The 15,730-nt window shown below is 37.1% G+C and overlaps 1 protein-coding gene across 1 annotated transcript; it reads left to right on the top strand.

Annotated features, from left to right (window-relative positions):
- The first annotated feature begins 409 nt into the window (after positions 1 to 409).
- On the top strand, positions 410 to 15,340 carry lasp1 (LIM and SH3 protein 1). The gene is made up of 7 exons (XM_048208864.1): positions 410 to 970; positions 4,597 to 4,691; positions 8,273 to 8,357; positions 10,830 to 10,937; positions 13,366 to 13,456; positions 13,544 to 13,632; positions 13,719 to 15,340. The coding sequence occupies exons 1-7, from the start codon at positions 902 to 904 to the stop codon at positions 13,890 to 13,892; spliced, it is 711 nt and encodes a 236-aa protein (XP_048064821.1). The 5' UTR covers positions 410 to 901; the 3' UTR covers positions 13,893 to 15,340.
- Positions 15,341 to 15,730: the final 390 nt, after the last annotated feature.

The following is a 15,730-nucleotide window of genomic DNA, read 5'->3' as shown; positions in this document are numbered from 1 at the left end:
TATATAGTGTGGTTTTATTGTGTCCACTTGTTTAGCCAACAGCAACAAATATGCAGCTGAAATTTTAGTTTGGAGACAACATACATTTGTCTTATTGACTCAAAACATATAGTCACTGAGATATAGCCATTGTGACAACTTACCAACTTACTCCGACAAATAGATGGCCAATTAGCCTTGCTTTGACATCTGAGCAATACTCTCGCTTTTTTAAACCGTGAGTATTAAAACCAGAGAGAGTTGAAAGGCCTAACTTCACTGAAATGTATGTAACGTTAGTTGCATATTTATCCAGCGGGTGTCGCTCAAACAAAGGGCGACACAAACAATAAAAAGCGCAAACTAAAGTATTTTGGTGCATCCGATCCGAAACTGGAACAAGCGTTCACTGTTTTGAATATAATGTGAATAGCTTGTGTGAAAACTACTTTACATGAACAAATAGCGCAGACAACTGTAGCTGTTTTAGTTTTACTCAAAGTTTGAATGCGCATTATTTAAAAAAAAACGTCGTTATTATCAGAGTTCCTAAACGCCTTAGTTTAACGCGAGGCCAGGTACTGTGTAAGATTCGTTTAAAACAAATAAAACTGAAGATAAACACAAGGTACGATGAGCTTTCAGTCATTCAACTCAAGAGCAGTTTTTTTATTATTTCAAATGATAAATAATAACTATTTGAGAGAGAAAGTCTTCCGCTGAATGCCCTTGCACGGGGGCGCGCAGCAGGACACCGTTGCAGTGCCGTGAGCGCGCCTTCCGCGTCTGATTCGTGCGCTGACAGCCAGCGGTGCGAACTGGACTCATCAACGGCTAGTGATCCACACCTCGCGCGTTATCAAACAAACAGTGCTCTGCGGATCCTTTCTTCATCTTATTCCTTCGCTACTATTCCTCCAAAATGAACCCACTGTGTAGCAGATGTAACCGAGTGGTGTATCCCACGGAAAAAGTGAATTGTCTTGACAAGGTAAGGCTAAGCGAAACTTAGCATACGCTAGCATCTTCTCTTACACATCTGCCCGCCAGAATGGGATATATATACATAGATATAGATATATATGGATCTAGATATGTATAATTCAGATTTAATAATGTAGCTTAAAAGAGACCATTTCCGATGTTGTGGCTATTGAGATTGTGAGCAGAGCGGAAACGTCTAAGCGAAGGGGCTAGTAATGCAATGCCTTGATTGTGATAACTTCATAGCATGCTACAAGTTGTCGATTAACGTTATATGTTAAATTTTCTCAGTGTGAATATCGTCTGATATCGACAGAAATGTTACGCGGAAGTCGATATTTTTCAAACAAACGGCTCCAGCCTGTTCATGGCCTCGGTCGCGAGGAGGAGGAGGAGGTTTGTTTATGACGTGTCAGTCTGTCCTGTGGGCGACATGGACGGACCTGAAAATCCCAAAACAGCCCAAGTCATGTCAAATGCTAATAAGATGCCGTCCCAAACATCTGGCGTACACAGGCGGTTTGGGTTGTACATTATGTCGGGGGGTTTTGTTATCCAGCCCGGTTCGCAGATGTGCAACTTCGCCCGTGCATGAGGCCTGTGAGTTATTATAACCGTGCGATTTTTTTTTAAACAAACATATCAGTCGGGCCTTGCATTTACATGATGTGCACATCTGTACTACATGTTTACCAACCGGCCAGAGGAAGTGTTGCTGCTCGACACGCTTGTGAAACGGTTTATATACTGACCCCACCCCCCTCTTAACCCATATCCTTATCGGTCTCGTTTTTTTGTATGGTGAAATCTTGAGTGTTTGAATTGCTTTAGATGCTCCAGAGGGTGGGGTCGCCTTCTTTTATTTTCATGCAGCGCAAGTATTTGCGAGGGAGAGAAACTGGGGCGGAGTGATAACGCGTCTAATGGAGGCTAAAATCACATGAATCGATTTGCGACTGTCTCCGTGGCCTTGAACGAAACAACTTGAGGAATGACTACACAGACGTAAAGTGCGTGAATGAGACATGCAGTTTACGTAAGAGTAAAAGTGGAGGCGTTTGATGGCACACCTCCCACAAATGTTGTCAAAAAACGGCACTGACCCCACGCACGTACACAAGTTGGTTCCTATTCGTTGCCTGAAGGAAAGGCCTTGCACAAGTTGCTTCACAGTGTCATTCTTTTGAGGCATGCTAATGCTTCCCTCCACTTGAAGAGAGGCCAAACATTGCTTGTCATTCTGCTTCATTGCTTGAGTTCATCAACTGTCACTCTGAAGAACATCTCAGAAGAACCTCACCCAAGAGAGGGGGTCGCAGAAGTGAACATTTACACGCCCTCATGTTGTTTCAGAACACATGATTTTTTTTCTTCTTCGTCATCGTCCTCTTTTTTTCTTTTCTTTTTTTTTGGTGTGGCACACAGAAAGAGAAGTTAAGCAGAATGTCCAGACAGCCCTTTTCCTTACAGTAGCAGTAGAAGATGACGACCGTCAAGCTTCAGAAAGAAATATAAAAACATCATAAAATAGACTCTGAGTTTGGAGTTTTTTATTTAAAAGAAGTTCATACTTTCAGCAAGGACGCATTAAATTGATTAAAGTGGTACATGTACGATGTTAAAAAAGATTTTTATGTTTGTTCTTTTTAACTTCTCGATTCATCAAAGAATCTTTAAAAAGTATCCCTTTTATCACAAAAATATTAAGCAGCGCAACTGTTTTCTACATCGATAATAAGAAATGTTTCGTCAAATCATCATATGTGATCCTGGACCACAAAACCAGTCATAAGGGTCAATTTTTTTAAATTGAGATGTATACATCATCTGAATAAATAAGCTTTCCATTGATGTATGGTTTGTTAGGATTTGGCTGAGACTATTTGAAAATTTGTAATCTGACGGTGCAAAAAAAAATCAAAATCACCTTTAAAGTTGTCCAAATGAAGTCCTTAGCAATGTATATCCACTCACAAAAATAATTTTTTGATATATTTATGGTAGGAAATTAACAAAATATCTCCATGGGACATGATCTTTACTTAATATCCTAATGATTTTTGGCATAAAAGAAAAATCGATAATTTTGACCCATATAATGTATTGTTGGCTACAAACATACCCTTGTGACTTATGACTGGTTTTGTGGTCCAGGCTCACATATTAGACTGATTACTGAAGGATCATGTGACACTGGAGACTGGAGTAATGGTGCTAAAACTCAGCTGTGCCATTTAAAAAAAATACATTGCATTTCAAAAAATATATTAAACTAGAAAACAGTTATTTTAAATATTTTAAAATATTTCTTTTTTTAGTGTATTTTTGAATAAATAAATGCAACCTTGGTGAGAGACATAAATCTTTGCTGCCCTTCGAATATCAAATTGTGACAGTTTAATGCGTTTTATGAGTAAACATGTAGAATTGGTTTTAAAACAGATGCTTTTAATGTCATGCAAAGATTCTCCCTTACAAAACAGTATGAAGTTGAGATCATTGCAGAAATGTTTATGTATCTAATACAATGTGCTATAAATAATCACTGTCAATTTCAAATAGGCCCTACTTTATCAATTTCCCATCATGCTTTATTTTATTATCTTTGTTGATTATTCATTTGAATAGTCAGTTAAAGTTTTTTTATTTTTGGGTGGGGGATGGGGGGATGAACGGAACCTCTGCTCGATTGTTTGATAGCAGCTTCCTCTCCTTGATGGTGCAGTAGATGCATGACTTTGTTGCTCACACACACACACACACACACACACACACACACACACACACACACACACACACACACACACACACACACACACTCATGCACATGTGATCAAACTAAGACATTCCAACTGACTGGCATGAAAGTGTTTGATATAGAAAGACAAGCATACCAACATCTAAACTGTACGCATTGCAGTTGCATGCATGACTGGCTGTATAGATGGAATGTAGGGTAGCGGGTCAGGTCATTCTCTGTGTGTGTGGTCTCTTCTCGCTGAAGCATTCCCATGGTTAACATTAACTAAGGAAGCTGGTAATCAAAGACCAGCATAAATTACTGCTACATACTTTGGTCTGTAGCCATTGGAGACCCATATCTCAGTAGTGTCAGTGTGTTTCCCAGCATTTGTTGTGGATCTTCCTAATGTTGCAAGAATCTGGGAAAATGGTGATGTAACTCGCTTAGTATCCACTTGACAACCAGTGTGCTCTGGGGGTTTCATATAAAATATCTTTACTCAAGACATGGCAGGAAGTGTTTAAAATGAATGCATTCACACAGAAATAAACCTCGTCTTTACTCCGAATGGATGTAACCTCAAGTTGGGCTTCTTTTGCAACTCATGTGGTGCCTGAGCCTGTATTTCTTTCCAAGTGCTTTCCAAGAACAAGCACTCCATTGTTTTTTTCCCGTTTAATCCTCAGAGCCAAACGCATAGACTTTGTAACGGCCATAGCGACTGAATTAGCAACACTATGGGATCTGAAGGACTTTATCTCATTTGCTCTTTTTATTTGCCTTTATCTTTCACAACACTGTTGCAGATAATTTCTTTTACATACACCTCCCAATACAAACATATTTTAAAGCTTTAATCTATCATCTCTCTCTGTGTCTCTCTCTTTCAGTACTGGCATAAAGGATGCTTTAGCTGTGAAGTCTGTAAGATGACTCTAAACATGAAGAACTACAAAGGCTTTGAGAAGAGACCATACTGTAATGCGTAAGTATCGTATTATGTGTCTAATTATACAATTTCTTAAAGTTGGCATTAAATAAAATTAACATTTATTTGGCCTTGTAATCACTGGATAAAGTCATGTCTCACCATTTTTTTTAATTTTTTTTTTTAGTAAGCCATTTCACTTGAAAATATGTCATAATATGGTAGCAAAGCCAGTCACAACTTTAAAATCTTTAAAATCACAATGAAGTGCCATTCACAACCCTATTTTAGTGAAGAATATATTCAACAAGAACAAATATAATGCAGGACTTGAAGTATTGAAAATTAAATTTGGACCACATGTAATTCACAGTTTCTGAAACATTGTCTTAATAGCTATTTGGCTAGTGGCTAAAACTGTCCAATTGTCATCCGATACTCAGAATTTGTGCTCTGCATTTCACCCATCCAAGTGCACACACACAGCAGTGAGTAGTGAACAAACACACACAATAGTAAACGCACACCCGGACCAGAGCCATTTTTTTTGCTGCGGCGCCCAGGGAGCGATTGGGGGTTAGGTGCCTTGCTCAAGGGCCACCACAGTTGTGGGTAATGAAAGTAGAGGAAAGTGCTGTTCATTCACTCCCCCACCTACATTTCCTTCGGGTTACAAGTCTGACTTTCTAACCGTTAGGCCACAATAGCCAGCTCAGCTTAAATGATGTTTAAAAAAAAATGACAGAAAAAGATCATCTCAAGGGAAGAGCAAATTAGTGGAAAGATAGAAAGTAAGACACTTTTTGTCTTTTGACTAAACATACACTGATGAATCGTTCACAATAAGACGAGGAACATGCATTAAGGAAGTAAACACAGCATGAAGTGTTTTTAACTGTCATTTGTCTCCGTTAGCATTAGATGGTTCTGGAAAGGTCATGTCTGCACACACAGTAGCTGACTTGTTCAGTCATTTGTGGAAGGACATTGGAGGGAAATTCCTATAATTTCACAACAATGACCCCATACACATACATACACAAATGAGTTCACTTCTCTGGAATCCACTTCTGATCACTAATAGTCTTGTGAGTCAGATACCTCAGTTATAGCGTTCCTGTGTTTAGGAGGTTGCCCATTCATACTTCATTAACATTCGAAGTGTTTTAATGCAGTCTTAGCATGCTGCTTTGACATGGCCAGAATAAATATTTAAAGTCATAATGACCACCTGGCATAGAAAATATGCAAATGCCTTCCTTTTGTGAGATGTGCTGATGTGTCTCCAGGTTCTTATTTCTCACACTCATAATACACCAGAGGATTTTAGTCTTTATTTAGCAAATGATTTATTGTCGGTCCCTCTGTCTAGATCTGCTTCTTCCACTCTTTACTCAGTTCTTATTTCGAAGATAATCTGAGTAAGTGTGCATGGCAGAGTAATTTCCTCTTGCGTCCAACAGATAAAGGCCTGTTTACTTCTCAGAGTAATGGTCTAATGACGGGTCCACTGGAAGTAAAATGCATCTGATTGGATTACGTTGGGATTGTCTGTCTGATATAAACATAGAAATCAGCCTGGGTGCTTGAGTGCCATTTTCTGTGTGTTTGTTTTCCTCTTTGTGTCTGTGTGATTTGAGTGTGAACTACACTTGCAAAAAATGCTGCTCTTACTTTTTTTTTTTGTCTTGTTTCCAGTCCAAATATCTAAAAAAAAAAAAAAAAAAAAAAAAAAAAAAAAAAAAAAATCTTAAATCAAGAAGCATTTTCTAGACAAGTAAAAATTATTGTGTTGTTTTCACTTATTTCAAAAAATAAGTCTAGTGAGTTTTTGCTTAAAACAACTAAAATAATCTGCCAGTGGGGTAAGCAAAATAATCTTGTTTTCGGTTTGAAATAAGATTATTTTGCTTACCCCAGTGGCAGAATATTTTACTTAATTTTGACTAATTTTTTCTGAAAACAAGACAATAACTTTTACTAAGTAAGAAAAGCACTTTTTGCAGTGTAACCTTTAGCAAAAAAATAAAAAGTTGTGTGCCTGCCAAATTTACTGTTTGATATTATTGCTCTAAATTGTAATTAGCTGATATATCTCAGGGCACAACACTACATATTTTTACTGTTGGTCCATTTGTGTCAGGAGTTCAGATTTCTACTTTCCCAAACAGTTTTTTTTTTCATTGTGCCCATCACAAAAATGTGAATATATATATGTTTATGTGTCAGGCTCAACTTGTTAAACTTGACACAGCATCAAAAAACTGTGGCAGCAGTAAAATTGGCAATAACGGTCAAATTTGGCAACAGTCAAATTTATTAAGCTTTTATTAGTTCGGTTGTTATACAGTAATTGCTAGAAATGACAGAGCTGTAATGTAACTCCATGTAACTCGACACAACATCATGTTAGCCAGCTAGATATCTTCATGATGATAATTTAAATCTGCAGAAATTACAACAGCAGAGTTTTAATTCATCAAATCAAACCAAATGTTTGTTTGTTTTTGCCATCAGCCCATCAGTGCTGTTATTGTTAACAAAAACTAAAAATAGATTAAAGCTAAATAGAAAAATGACAAAAGCACATAACCAAAATATATAATATATAATTACATAATTAAAAATATGCAACCCATCCTTGATGTTGAGCCCTGTATCTGTAATGGTTTTCAATTTAATGATCAGAAAATAAATAAATAATTGGTACTGTTTGAACCTAGTTTACCACTACATGATTTATGTGAAGTCTTTAGTGTGGATTTTTGAGTAAGTAAAAGATCAGTCTGTATTTATTTACACTGATTTACAGAGCATGTCTTGTATTATGTGTTGGTTGCCTGCAGCAACACAGCGTCTGTGTACTATATGGAGGTTTACTAAGAAAACAGTGTGTCCTGTGGTAACCAGGAGCAGAAAACCTTTTGATTGGCTCAGCTGTTGTGTTGTGCAGTATGATTCATTTTACTGAATCAGTCCTGTTAAATCCTGTCGTGATACGTTATATGTTGTTATATGGTTAAATGATTAGTGTAATAATTCTGTTTACTACTGTATTACCAAATATATCAGTTAATGCTGTAATTGTAATTTGTGTACTCTGTTGTAATGTTCTGTTATTTCTGGCACTCTAATTATGTGTTGCGTTGGATGGTTGTGTTTAGGGCTGTCGCTGTCATGCTAATTTTGTGTTGCGTTGGTCTGTGAAAATAGGGCAAATAAGCTGCCTTGTTTACACAAGGCACAAATTACACTTCGCTATGCACTGTGCAGTTTCACTATCCCCATAGAGATCAGTGATAAGCACATGTGGACATTCACCTTCACAACCACTAATACAGGATCTTTGTCTTTATCAGCAACACAGTTAAATGTGTCCAATTCGAGTAGCCTTGATAAGGAACAGAATATCCCATTATAACAATGGGCTACAGTTAGCATAAATAGTTTTTGCATTAAATGTGACTTGAATAACATTATACCTAAACATTTGAGCTTAATGACAGGCAAGAAGTATAATAATTAAAAAATACTTTTGATTGTCATTCAACTAGGAGAAATACTGAGGTGTCAGTTTGCAAATCCTCATTGGATTTCAAATGTTGATGCTAACTAAAATGGCTCTGTGTCTATTTCAGACACTATCCGAAGACGTCATTCACCAGTGTTGCAGACACTCCGGAGAACCTGCGCCTGAAACAGCAAAGCAAGATGCAGAGCCAGGTACAACATGTCAATATTTGCTTTCTCTTATCACCCTCTCTCCACTTCTGGTGATTTATGGTTTCTGTATGTTTTTGTGGCATTGGTCAGTGCACTGCTAAGCATGAAATAATACTCAAAGAACGCATAAGTCATAATCATTTCCCAGAGCTCCAGCTGCACCCTCCCTAACACTCAGCACTGCTCTTGTGTAAGGAAGAACTATGATGAACTATGCGGAACACAGATTCTGGTGTATCGTGACTTTTCATCAGAGGCACTAAAATTCTCTGTTCTTTTAGATCACATACGCTATTATATAGTCTCATTCTAGTTTTTACAGATGTTGTTGTATTGACTGCATTACCATTAATCCTTGTTATCTCTATTATTGTCACATAAAAGAAACAAATAAATATATTTATAATAGAAGTTCATCAGTATCCCAAACTGGACCCTACTGTGTGAGACTTCACTGAGGCTAAGTTTGCAACCCTGTTACATTTTTTTCCCAGTTTCACAGACTTAAAGGGATAGTTCACCCAAAAATGAAAATTTGATGTTTATCTGCTTACCCCCAGGGCATCCAAGATGTAGGTGACTTTGTTTCTTCAGTAGAACACAAATGATGATTTTTAACTCCAACCGTTGCCGTCTGTCAGTCTTATAATACGAGTGAATAGTAACAATTTATAAGAGTCAAAAAATATGCATTTACAAATCCATATTAAACCCTGCGGCACATTGATGTCCTAAGACACGAAACGATCAGTTTGTGTGAGAAACCGAACATTATTTATATCATTTTTACCTCTAATACACCACTATGTCCAACTGCGTTCAGCATTCGCTTATCGAGGTCTGATCGCGCTCTGACAGCGGCAGTGATGTCTAGCACTCATTGAAGTATAAGCGTGAGACATTACTGCCGTTGTCAGAGCAGTGATGTAATGATGTAATTAATTACTTACCCTCATGTCGTTCCACATCCATAAGACCTTCGTTCATCTTCGGAACACAAATTAAGATATTTTTGATAAAATCCATTGACAGCAAGATAATTAACACTTTCAAATGCCCAGAAAGCTACTAAAGACATATTTAAAACAATTCATGTGACTACAATGGTTCAACCTTAATGTTATGAAGTGACAAAAATACTTTTTGTGCCCAAAAAAAAACAAAATAGCAAATTTATTTAACAATATCTAGTGATGGGCAATTTCAAAACATTGCTTCATGAAGCTTCGAAGCTTTACGAATCTTTTGTTTCGAATCAGTGGTTCGAGCGTATATCAAACTGCCAAAGTCATGCATACAAGTTTCACAGACAAGGCTTAAGCTAGTCCTAGTCTAAAATGCATGTTTGAGCTGTTTTAATTGAAAGAAACTTGCATTGACAAATCTTAAAATATGTCAGCGCCATTGTTTTGCCTCAAGATGCACACCAGTGATGTTTTTTTCTAGGGTACATTTATAAAAGCTACTTAAATACCCTAATTGAACTAAGGCCTAATCCTGGCTTAGGCTAAGAGCTGTCTGTGAAACCGGGCCCAAATGTCTTAATCGAGCTAAGCCAGGATTTTTTAAATCCTGAAATCTAAGCCCTGTCTGTGAAACCAGGCCTTTTGTTGTATGATTGTTTTTGTTGATTTTTATATTATTTACCTCTATTTAATTTATTTCTAGCTTATTACAAAACCACATAAAGACACAAAACCACATAAGACCCCGACAGATTCACAAAAAATATTGACCTCAAATAAAATGAATAGAAAATAAAACGGCTTGTAATATTTCGATTTTGTCCTTCTGAAGCTGACAATAAACATTTTCTAAATATTATGCACCTGCTTTCACTAACCATTTGTTAAAAAGAAAAATTACTTGAAGGTTAGTTCACCCAAAAATGAAAATTATCTCATTAATTTCTCACCCTTATGTCGTTCCAAACCCTTAAGACCTTTGTTCATCTTCGAAACAAATGAAGATATTTTTGATGAAATCAGAGAAATTTTTTTTTTTATTCCCCATAGAAAGCATGTATCTACCACATTCAAGGTCCAGAGAAGTAGTAAAGACATGGTTAAAACAGTCAACATGACCATTGCGTTATTTTTGTTTTGTTTTTTTGCGCACAAAAAGTACTCTCGTCGCTTCATAATAACATTAAGGTTGAACCACTGTAGTTTGTGTTCCGAAGATGAATGAAGGTCTTAACGGGTTTGGAAAGACTTGAGGGTGAGTAATAAATGACAGTAATTTCATTTTTGGGTGAACTAACCCTTTACTTTTGTAAAAGTCTGAGGGCCTTTTTACCGGCCTGTGAAATAAGGAAAATGCCAAATGTTGTTTTTATGATTATCCATTAACTAATCTGCATTTATGCTGATATAATATAAGGGAGGGAAGTACACCTGCCAACCTGTTACACTCGAAATGAACGATTACTTTGATATTTGCGATTAATTTGCATGTGTGTTTGTGTTGCAGGTGCTCTACAAGGAGGAATTTGAGAAGAACAAAGGAAGGGGCTTCAGCGTTGTGGCCGACACACCGGAGTTGCAGAGAATCAAGAAAACGCAAGACCAAATCAGCAACGTAGGTCCAACTCTTAAATGTCAAATTCAAAATCATCTACCAAAAAATGTATTACAAACATATATTATGTTCATTTTCTTTTTTGCCTATGTATTCCTCTCTTTTTTTATCATATTAAGCCTCATATTTACTTTTGCTTTTTGTTTTGTGCCTCCCAACCTTTCTCTTCATCTCTCCAACGAACACAAACATACACAGTTTATCTATCATCCTAATCTCCATTCATTGTTTATTAATGAATTGTTAACAAAAAGTCAAAATTATTTGACCTTGATGGGGCACTTATTTAGTCCCATTCTTCCTCTTTCACACCACACCTGTTTGCTGAAGTATCTGTGTTGGTTGCCTGGAAACATTTGTGTCACCGAACTTCCTTTTTGCAATGTCATTTCCTGTCAGTATGAAAGCGAGCAAGACAGCACTCCATCATCTGGCTCAGGAGACACCCTGTGGATGGTGCAGGAATTACTATTAATTTGTCACATTGGCTCAGAATGAAGTTTAATTAAATTAAAACCACTTGCTGAAACCACCACTTTACAAAATGAAGGACAGTTTTCTGAGTAGTTTAATTATAAGATGGCACTGCATCAGTATTTCTCATGCATTCTATTTTTATTTTTCCTTGCTTCAATTTTCAGTCTGAACCGCTTAGCCAAAGTGCCCACTTCTGCAGAAGAAAACCACTCTCAGTTTGAGTATGTGTTTGCTAAATGTGGTCTGGGTGTGTGGTTGACTTCATTATTGCTCTATGATTGTTTTTAGTATCAATGGACAGTGGACTCATCATACACTTCAGTTCAAAGGTTTAGGGTCAGAAATTAATACTTTTTATTCAGCAAGGATACATTAATTAAACATTAATTGATCAAAAGTGAATGTACATATTGTTAAAAGATTTGTATTGCAAATGGAATATATATAATGTGGGTGTACAGATTTATATTACATTGTGGGGACCAGCCAGCAGTCCCAATGGGGGAAATAGATTAATAAACATACTAAATGATGATTTTTTTTTTTGAAAATGTAAAAATGCCGACAGTTTTCTGTGATGGTAGTTTTATGGGCAGGGTTAGTGTAGGGCGAGAATATGCAGTTTGTACAGTATAAAAACCATTACGTCTATGGAGAGTCCCTACAAGGATAGTGAACCAGACTCTCTCTCTCCCTCTCTCTCTCTCTCTCTGTGTGTGTGTGCATGTTTTTGTGACATATCAGGATACAAATTTGTGTAATGACATGGGTATGACATAGGTATTACAAGGAGAGGGTGACTTATAAAAGGCTTTCAAAAGGCTTATAAATCATACAGAATGAGTTTTTTTTTTTTTTTTTGAGAAAGTAAAAATGTGCACAGTTTCCTGTGATGGGTTTAGGTGTAGGCCGATAGAAAACACGATTTGTACAGTATAAAAACCATTACGTCTATGGAATGTCCCCACAATTCACAAAATCAAACCTGTGTGTACATGTATTATATATGTAATTCTTGTTTAGCAAATCAGCATATTCGACTTTTGAAGGATCATGTTTGGTCATAATTGGTCTTTTCTGTGCATCGATTTAGCCCCGCACTGCAAAGAAAACATAGAAAACTTTTTTTTTTATTATTATTAAACAGTTAATTGTGTTTGGGGTTTTTTTTTTTTTTTGGGGTTGCTCTGCCATAGAGCTGCAACAGTGTAATTTATACAACCGGTATTTGAAGCGCCATGTTAGTTTCAAATGGTGGTTTGCTCTATTTTGATCGCTATCGTACACAACAGTGTTATGTCCTAACTGTAAACTATTTTTTTCTCAGTACTTCTGTGATCATTTGAATATTTGTAACACAGGAATAACTACTGTGTGGTTCAAAACGGCTCTCTCTGGATCAGCGCGGCAGCACGCGAGCGAATCGTTGTGTTGTCATTAATAAAATAAGATCACGTGGATGTTTGAATCGAGATCACTATCTTTTTACGATTAATCGTGCAGCCCTTATTAAATTTTAGCTACATTTTTTGTCAGGAAAAACTTCATTTATTTTTTTCTTTACAACAAATACTTTTAGATTTTTTAATTTGCAATAGTAACTGAAAAGTATACAGTACAACTGTAATATAACTTCATAATTCATGAACACATTTTTGTTGAAAATCAGTGTCATATGTTGCATTTGTTTATAATTATCAACCCAGCTGCTTCCAAGACATCTGCTTTGTATGACAAATAATTCTCACAATTTAGACTGTTATTCAGCTAAATGTTACTTTGGTGACATATTTTGCAGAATTCACAGCAACAATGTTTAGTACATCACAAAAACTAAATGCTCCTTTGCCAAGGCATAAAAACACACGTAGACTGTGAGATGATGAACATAACATAGTTACTGTTCTTTCTTCCTGTTTTAACACATTGTATATGTCTGTGTGTGTTTTAGATTAAATACCATGAGGACTTTGAGAAGAGCCGAATGGGAGGGGATGGCCCACCCCAGCACCCGCATACACCTCAACAAAACACAACTCCAGGTACACAATGTTTTGATCGTTGTCTGGGTGATCATTACAGACTCAATTTCCTGTGAGCCATCAAATATTAACTTTTTTCTCCTGTAGCATATCAACCCCCAGCAGCATCTCCGAACTATCACTATGAGCCTGAGCCCGTGCGTCAGGCCGCTGCCGCCCCTCCTCCCAGCTCTGGGGTAATAAACTCTTAAAACTCTAATACAACCTGTCCCACGCACTCGTTCTTTTCAAATCCTTACAATCCTCTTTGCGTGTGTTGCAGAAGCGCTACCGAGCGGTGTACGACTACACCGCAGCCGATGAGGACGAGGTGTCGTTCCTGGACGGCGACCTGATCTTGGATGTTCAGCAGATCGATGAGGGATGGATGTACGGAAGAGTGGAGCGCACCGGCCAGCAGGGGATGCTGCCGGCTAACTACGTAGAGGCCATCTGAACATGAGAGCGAGAGAAAGGAAGAAAAGGTTTTAAAAAAATAAGAGAGAGGGGGTTGCGGCGGAGACGCAGATGATTAGCCGAGTGCCATCTCACCTTTCAAGATCTCATCTTTTTCCTCTTCTATTCCTGCACTAACTGTCCTATCAGGGGTCAGCCGCTATGACCCGGTTATGATCCAAAACAAACATAGTTCAGTATGTAATCATACACACCAACAGCGCATACATGTACTCGCATAAATAGTGAATGATTTACTCCTTTCACCCATATCTTTCTCTCTGTATGCACCTGATCCCTGTCTATTGCTTTTGCTCTCTGTCTGTCTGACCGTTTGTCTTTTTAGTAAGTGTTTCCTCAGTCATGGAAAGGTGCTGTCACAAGTGGCACTTAAGTCTTAATAAGACTCGCACACACAAACCCACAAAATACATGACCACACAGGCCTCTAAAAATATTTGCGGCCTGCCATAGAGCACTTCTCAAACATCTCAAACATCTTTATCTTATCGGTTGCTATGACAATATGTGAAAAAAAATCTGGTCCGAACTTCATTTGTCAAGTTTTTTTTTTTTTTATATATATATATATTTTTAAATGTTTCATATCTTGTTTGCAGCCTGTAATTGCAATGTATTCAGTATACACCTCATTGGCTGTAGGTTTGTAACAATGGTTGAATATAAGACTTCTGGTCATTCCAATCATCATTCCATACGTCTGACCATTTGCATCATGTGTTCAAACTGGAAAGTAAAAAGGCTCCTCTTTTTCAACTGGACATCCTTAAAACTGTATGAAAGGGGCGGAGCCTTTTGCTACTTGCATACTTAAGCTCCTTCACATTCCTCTAGCCCTTTACGAAATTAATTAGAATATAAGAGCATAATTTTGTTCTGCTGCTCCTGCTTTTGAGAATGACAAGGAAATAGTGATGTACTTTGTTCTTCATAAAGGGAAAAAAAAAAAAAGAAACTATATAGTCACTTAGCGAGAGAGGAGCAGAACAGCATTGTAGAATAGAAGTGAGGAGCCCAAGCACAATTTTATGGACCATTTATGCTTTGGATTTTAATCATTCCATTGGTTTTGTTCCATTACGGTTCTGGGGCGTTCCATGTGCATAGTATGAAACTGTAAGACGTTGTTATTGATGTTTTTGTTAGTTTGATTTTTTTCCTCATATCATTGCTTATTCACATTGCCTTGCTGGTATTGTACGAGATGGAATTTTAATGTCAATTTATCAATATCAGTGGAATAAAAAAATCTATTTGTATACCAAGGCAGGCGGGTTTGTTGAACGGAGGGAATTGTTAACGGTATTAGAATGTTTTAGAGCCTAGCATGTATAACTGGAAACTATGTTACTGTGCAAAGACTCTAATGAGATTCTACTGATCATTGTTCTCCAAAATGCCAAAATATAGATGCAGAGAATGATCAAAGTAAGTGTTTTGCTTTCACACGACTTACACTTTTCAAAGGTACAACATGTGGGGTACTTTTTCTTCTTGAAAACATATTCTCGGAATTTCTTAAGTATCTTATCAGTGTACTGACACCAATATTTCCTCATAACACCTTCTCTATCACCAGCTGCTGCACTTTCAATGCATGACGTTGTAGTATACATCTAATATGTAGACTACCATTCAAAGGTTTGGGGTGGGTAAGATTGACTGCATTTATTTAATCAAAAAATACAGTAAAAACTAATATTGTGGAATATTACAATTTTTAAAGGGTTCACCCAAAAATGTAAATTCTGTCATTAATTACTCACCCTCATGCTGTTCCACACCCATTAGACCTTTGTTCATCTTCTGAACACAAAT

This window comes from Megalobrama amblycephala, linkage group LG1, assembly GCF_018812025.1.
Source record: "Megalobrama amblycephala isolate DHTTF-2021 linkage group LG1, ASM1881202v1, whole genome shotgun sequence".
NCBI classification, from domain to species: Eukaryota; Metazoa; Chordata; class Actinopteri; order Cypriniformes; family Xenocyprididae; genus Megalobrama; species Megalobrama amblycephala.
Note: the sequence above shows the minus strand (reverse complement) of the source record. Positions and strands in the feature narration are given on the sequence as shown.